General features: G+C 42.3%; 1 protein-coding gene across 1 annotated transcript in view; it reads left to right on the top strand.

Moving 5' to 3' along the window:
• Positions 1 to 8: 8 nt before the first annotated feature.
• PAN3 (poly(A) specific ribonuclease subunit PAN3) overlaps positions 9 to 7,316 on the top strand; it is a gene marked incomplete at its 5' end in the record, with an annotated part of 117,980 nt that continues 110,672 nt past the window's right edge. The window contains one exon of the mRNA XM_007471440.1: positions 9 to 393. Within this exon, the coding sequence (XP_007471502.1) occupies positions 9 to 393 (385 nt within the window). The remainder of the gene's footprint in view (positions 394 to 7,316) is intronic.

Below are 7,316 nucleotides of genomic sequence, written 5' to 3'. Positions count from 1 at the left end.
CCGCCTCCTCTTCCTCCTCCTCGCTGGCGGCGGCAGTGGCGGTGGTGGCCCCGCCTGGGGTCGGGGGTGTCCCCGGCGGGGCGGCGGCGGGAGTGAAGCTGAAGTACTGCCGCTACTACGCCAAGGATAAGACTTGCTTCTACGGGGAGGAGTGTCAGTTCCTGCATGAGGACCCGGCCGCCGGAGCTGCCCCGGGCCTCGGCCTCCATAGCAACAGCGTCCCCCTGGCTCTGGCGGGCGCGCCCGTGGCCGGCTTTCCGCCCGGAGCGGTACCGGGCGGGGGAGCCGGGCCGCCCCCGGGGCCCAAAAAGCCGGACCTTGGGGGCCCGGTGGCAGGAGCCGCGGTCGGTGGAGGAAGCGGCAGCGGGGTCCTCGACGGACCGCGGCTGGCAAGTGAGTGTGGTCCGGGCTAGGAGGGCGGCCTCGGCCTCGGGACGGTGGCGGAGGGAAGGCCCGGGGCCGGACGAGGCCCTGCGACCGAGCCCGGCCCGCGGGTCCCCCCCTTCGCCTCCCTCGGCGCTCTGAGAGGCCTAGGCCAGGCCCGAGCCCTCCTTCCGTCTTCCTGCTTCCCCTCCCCACAGCCTTCGGCGAGCCCGGGAGCAAGGGGAGGCTGGCTTCCTGGGAACGTGGGTGGTGGACTGGGGTGGTAGAGTGGGGGCGGGGAGGAAGGGGGGATGGGTTGTGGCGTGCGGTGTGCGGGAAAGGGGGTGTCGTTTCCGGGGGGTGTGGAAAGGGGCTGGGTTTGCGGGCACACGTGTTCTGCGTGCCCGTGTGGAGTGGAGTCGGCAGAGGGTTGAGGTCGCCGGGTGGGTGTGTGTGGGTCGGGGGCGGGATGGGAGGGCGGGCTCTGAGGCTTCATGCAGTGGGTTGAACGAGCGGAAAAAGTTTGTGCAAGGCTTCTGGGAGAAAGGTTTTCCAGGCAGGAAATGCTTTCTAAGGATGAAGAGCGAACGGGCTGCCGCGTTTATCGTGTGCTGAGGTTGAGTCGGGAGTTGCGAGTAGGGATTTCACAGGACTTGCATTTCAGCATGGTTTTCCTGAAAGCTGGCAGAAGTTTGCAGGGTGTCACTAGGGATTTCGTCTTCTACTGCTTTGTACCAAGCGAACCCTTAGCGTGGAGCCTTGAAAGCGTGTCATGTGCAGCGCACCTTTGTGTGCGACTGAGCCCTTGAATGCGGATATCTTAGGACTGTTTGCATTGTTTACTTTCTGTCATTATCTGTTGCCTTGCAACTTTTGAGCCGTTAGTGAGTGGAGTTTGAAGTTCTATTAAGTGTGAGTGTAATCTGTTTTACAGAATGTTTGCCCTTAAGGAAAAAGTAGAGGTGCCAGATTTTCCTTTTTTTTTTTGAGTTTGTTGAGCATTTCTAAACCAAATGGGAAAGTCCTACTTTCTTGGGAATTCTAAACCGATTTCAGATCTGAAAATCATTTGATAGGTTACTTAACTTGAATGTCAGAACATTGTTGTCTTTTCTTTTTTTTTTTTTATTAAACTGTAAACGGACTATGTACTTGTCTTGATGCTTTAGCACTTACTTGCTCTATGAGGACTATAAGTGTCTTCCCAGAGATACGTGTGTGTGTTAAAGATTGTTTCTTTTGCTGCGATAGGCTTTACTTTAGTGCAGATATATTTGGTGAGGTGATATGCTAAGAAGATTAATTTGTAACTTAAAATGTTTTGTCAAAATGGTTACTTGATTGGTGGAATTTTATCACTTTGGAGCAGCAGCTTTGCATTTTCAAGGTAAACTTGCTGTATGTCTTGAGTTACGGCTCAAATTAATTCGAGTTACGTTTGATTAGTAAGCAATGAAATTGAACAGTATTTGTTACCTACAGGAAGAGACACTTTCAAAAATGCAGGTATTTTATTTAATATGTGATATTTCTAGGATTTTCCGATACGCAGAGGTAGTAGATTTGGGACATGAAAGTTAGGACAGGCTGTAAACAGGTGGAAACAGGAAGGTGGAGGAGAAACACTAGCAGTGACTCAAAGGTGGGGATCATTTCATATCTCAGGAACAGAAAGGAATTGGGATATAGGGTCTTGAGAGGACACAGTGTTAAGAAGCCATTTTAAAATTAACGTTTAGTCATTTTTAACAGTTATTTGATTAAGTAGCTGCATTATGTAGTTGGATTCTGTAGGGCTTGCTTTAACTTAACTGGGTGAAGCCTAAGGCTCCTCTTTTCTGCTGTAGGGTTCTTGTTAACTCTCAGTGGTACAGGTTGTGATGAGATAAAATTGCCTCTTATCAATGAGTGGCAAGTCAAGTTGTTCAGGAATCAGGGAAGAGGATTGTGTCGGTGATTTAATGGCTGCTTTGAATTTTTACACTTTATTGTTTAATTTTTAGTCTACTTTCTACATTTTACTGTGTTCTTATACTGTATCTTTTGAGACACTTGTTAATTAAGTGTATGAAGCAGTTAAACTGGACAACACACTCTAAGAAGTGTTGCTATAAGGAGAAATTTATATTTTGTTAGTTGCTGACCTGATCATGTAGAGTCACTGACACAATTTTATTTTGCTTTTATTGTTTTCTTTGCTGTTCTTTAAATGTAAGAATGTAGATTATTTCTTTGGCTGAGAGGTCAAACAGATCTGCTCTGATAAGCTGGGTCTGCCTGCAGAAATACTTTGGGCTCCTTGGGTATCTTGTGTGTGTGTGTTTTAAAAGTTTTTTTTTAATCGAGGTCTACATACCTAGGGAAGAGTATACAAATCATAAGTTTTGGAATTTTCACAAGATGAACACATAGCGTATAACAGTACTCAGATCAAGAAATAGAACATAGTACCTCCCAGAAGTTTTGCTCTTCTTGCCCTTTGCCAGTCACTGCCCTTTCCCAGAGGTAACTGCTGATTTCAGGCACTACCTTATAACATTGTAGATTCATTTTTCATGCTTTTTTGAGCTTTATAGGAATGGCATCAGGTAGTATGTACTCTTTTTTTTTTTTTTTTTTTTGAGGTACGCAGGCCTCTCACTGCTGCGGCCTCTCCCGCTGTGGAGCACAGGCTCCGGACTCACAGGCTCAACGGCCATGGTTCACGGACCCAGCTGCTCCACGGCATGTGGGATCCTCCCGGACCGGGGCATTGAACCCGTGTCCCCTGCATCGGCAGGCGGACTCTCAACCACTGCGCCACCAGGGAAGCCCCAGTATGTACTCTTTTTGTGGGCTTATTTCTTTCAGCATATTTATAAGATCCATTCGTGTTATATAGGAACAGCCTCTTAGTCTCATTCTTGTGTAGTGTTACATTGTATGAATACACCACATTTTATTTTCTCATTTTACTGTTAGTGGGCAATGGAATGTTGCCAATTTTTGTCTATTACGAAGAGCACGGTTTTGAACACCCTTGAACATGTTTTTTGGTTCAAGTCTACGAATTTATGTTGAATTACATGGGAGTGGAATTGCAGGCTTGTAATAGGGCATGCAGATGTTCAGCTTTAAGTAGATGACTTCAGTTTTCTTAAGTGATTGTACCACATTTACATTCCCTCTAGAAGAGTAGGAGAGTTCCAGTTGCTTCACATTCTCCCCAACACTTGGTGTTCCATCTTATACTTTTAGGCATTTTGGTGGCAAATCTTATGTTTTTAATTTACATGTGTGTGGATTGTAATTGAATTAGTTGACAACATTTAAAAAATCAGAAGGTTTAACATTGAAATACAGATTTCTGGCTTCCTTTGAAGGGCGGCTCTTTTGTATATTGGCGTTATAGGTCTTTGGTGGGGCAAGACTCTCCATTTTGCCTTATTACTGACTGGGTGACTTTTCTCTGCTGCCTCCTCTCGGCACTTGAGTTTTTGACCCTTGCTTCAGTACTTCACGTTTGCAGAATTGTTTTGTTAGCGTTTCACATTCTGTTAAAACTTTAGAGGTACACATGCAAGAAGAAAATTTTATCCTTATTTTGCAAGCATTGGAAAACTGAAGCAGAAAGGCCTTTTCTTCTCTGTGCGGTGTTTCAATCTTGTAGAGGAACTATACTGCCTTTTGTTGCTTACTTTTTATCTATACAGAGTAGTACATTTTCTCACTTCAAGCTCTTCTGTTGAGGTGGCAGTGTGGTAGTAAACATGTTCTGGCATTCAGGATTGTTTGGGAAAGAACAGTTTATTTTTTAAAAAAAGCATTTACTTTAAGTTTTTGACATTTCTTATTTCTTTTGGACTTGGGATCTTTGAAGGCTTAAATGTCGTTTGATTTGAGTTCAACTGAATTATTGATTCTTGATAGTTTAAAGATGTAATTCTAATATTTTCAACCAGCTAGACTTTTCATCTTCAAGGTGCTCAGTTTTTAGCAGCTAAACTGTTATACCAATATTTGTATTTCATGCACATTATTTAATTTGAAACCCAATAGATTTGTTTATTTTACCACAGTAGACTTATTTTCAGTTCTACTAATTTAGTTAGTAATGAAGGCTTTGGCATAAGGCACATCTAAGATGGGCCTGGCTCTCTTATCTACTAGCATTGTGATCTTGGGCAAATTTTTAACCTTTAAGCCTCAGTTTTTCTCACTTAAAAAAATGGAGGTAGTAATAATACCTACTTAAGAGTTGTGATAAGGTCGCACGTGACACTGTCAGTGCATTACTTGGCACATAGTGAGGTTTCAGGCTTAGTTGCTTCTGTTATTGAGTATTACTAGTAGTAAGTCTACAATTAACCTGTACATTTCCTTACCTCCCAGTTTTTGAGAGTATGTTTTCAAGACCAGTAAAATAGCTACAGATTACTGAACTGTGGTTGTCTGTCCAAATGAAAGAAAGCAGGGGATAACTTGAAGTTCATATACAAACTTTGGAGTGTATGATAACGTGTATGGCAAAACTGTTTTTGTTTAAGCCAGGATTATACTTTTCATCCCACAAACCCGAATCAGCTAACAGAAAAGTGAGTACTGGGAATTTGCCATTAGGATAGCTGGTATAGATTTAAACATTTTTATTTGACAATACACAAAGTAGACAACAAAGACTACCATTCAGTTCACTCCTTTAATATTGTGCTTGCAAAGTGGCAAGTTTTGATCTGGGTGATAGTAATACAACATTGAATGAAACAAAAGTCTGCCCTAATGGAGGCTACGTTCTAGTGGGGAGTACAGACACGTGTATAAGATAAAGTCAGATCTTGAGAAGTTTTATGAGGAGGGCTTAGAGCTTTATGAGGAGTACTCAACAAGGGTTGTCCTAAAGTTAAGTCTAGGTAAGAGTCAGTTAACAAGTAAAAGACTGCTTTGCATGGAAGTGCATTTGAAATGACTCTAAAGAAGATATGTGATTGCCAAAACAAAACAATATCTTCCTATTTTTACCCTTTTATAGGATTTTTCTGTTTTTAAATTAACTTTCTATTTTGAGATAATTGTAGAGTCACATGCGGTTGTAAGAAATAATACAGAAAGAGCTTTTTGTCTCATCACTGTTTCCCCCAGTGGTAATACCTTTCATAGCTGTAGTGCAGTGTCACAACCACATTGATTGGTACAACCACTTACCTTATTCAGATTTCTGAGTCTTATTTGTACTTGTGTGTGCACACGTGTGTATATTTAGTTCTGTGGAGTGTTATCGTGTGTATGTTTTGTGCCTGCCAACACAGTCAAGACATAGAACAGCTCTGTCACCCTCAAGTGGCCCTTTTGTAACTCTCCCTACCAATCCCTGGCAACCACTAATTTGCTCTCCATTTCTGTAATTTTGTCATTTCAAGAATGTTCTATAGGGCGGGGTGGGGGTGGGATGAACTGGGAGATTGGGATTGACATGTATACACTGATGTGTATAAAATGGATGACTAATAAGGACCTGCTGTATAAAAAGTAAATAAAATTTAAAAAAAATGCTCTACAGGGAATTCCCTGGTGGTCCGGTGGTTAGGACTCCGGTGCTTCAGTGCCGTGGCCTGGGTTCAATCCCTGGTCCCAGAACTAAGATTCCCTCAAGCTGTGGCATGGCCAAAAAAAAAAAAAGAATGTTCTATAAATGGAATTATATAGCATGTGATCTTCTGGGATTAGGCTTTTTTTTTTTTTTTTGACTCAGAATAATTCCCTCAAGATTCAGCCAAGTTGTGTATATCGAGAGTTTTTCTTGCTGAATTTTTCTTTTTTCTTTTTAACTTGGCAGATTTATATCTGTCTTTATTTTGGAGTGGCGTGTTTTTGTCTGTTTGCTTTTCTATAGGCATATGTGCTTTTGTGTACAAAGGTATGAACATTTACAGCACCTAGAAATATTTTAAAAATCTATTTTAAGGTTGAATTTAATTTAGTTTTTTTTGTGTGTGTGTGGTTTGCGGGCCTCTCACTGTTGTGGCCTCTCCTGTTGCGGAGCACAGGCTCCGCGGCCATAGCTCACGGGCCCAGCCGCTCCACGGCATGTGGGATCTTCCCGGACCGGGGCATTGAACCCGTGTCCCCTGCATCGGCAGGCGGACTCTCAACCACTGCGCCACCAGGGAAGTCCTATTTAATTTAGTTTTTAAGTTAATAAAAGCCATAAACTTTCTTGTAAAAATTTTCATTGGAACAGCAGCGTATAAAGTCAAAGTAAGCCAATCTCATCTTATTGCCCAGGGTTAATCATCATGAATAGTCTTGTGTATGTGACCTTGATTACTGCTAAGGGGCCTGTCTCCAAATACACTCACATTGGGGGTTAGGGCTTCAATATGTGAATTTTGCCGGGGAAACAGGTCAGGTCCGTCGCATGGGCACGCATACACACACTCAAGTTTTAGAGCAGTATTTCTTACATTTGTTTTTCCATATTAACTGTATATTCTGTTTATAAGGTAGTTTATGAGCTGAAACTATACAAAGGAATGTGATAAAATATTTGTTTCATGTACTGTTATCATATAATTGTTAACAAATCAATACATAAAATATTTGTGTCTCCTTTCAGTATATAGGAATTATTTCTGGACTGGGGGGTCCTGAGATTTTGATTTTAATACTCTTATAAAGTAACTTTGATCTTAGGCTAGCAGCTTAGTCCATATGGAAATATATTTCCTTATCTGTAAATAGGAGAAAGGGGTATGGAGTACATGATGTCTAAAATTTCTTCAGCTCTAAAATATTTCTGTGTTTTTCTAAATGTTTTATGTTCTAGAAAACGAATTATTTTATGTTCAATCTTTAGAATTCATCCTCTTCCCTTCCCAACAGCATTTAAAATCACTGACCTCTCAGCAGCTTAACTTCAGTTTAGGGAAGGACATGCTCATTTATCTTGGCTGAGTTAATTGGCATGGGGGTAATAG

Source organism: Lipotes vexillifer, unplaced genomic scaffold (assembly GCF_000442215.2).
Source record: "Lipotes vexillifer unplaced genomic scaffold, Lipotes_vexillifer_v1.1 scaffold543, whole genome shotgun sequence".
NCBI classification, from domain to species: Eukaryota; Metazoa; Chordata; class Mammalia; order Artiodactyla; family Lipotidae; genus Lipotes; species Lipotes vexillifer.
This window is presented reverse-complemented; position numbering and strand designations above follow the sequence as displayed.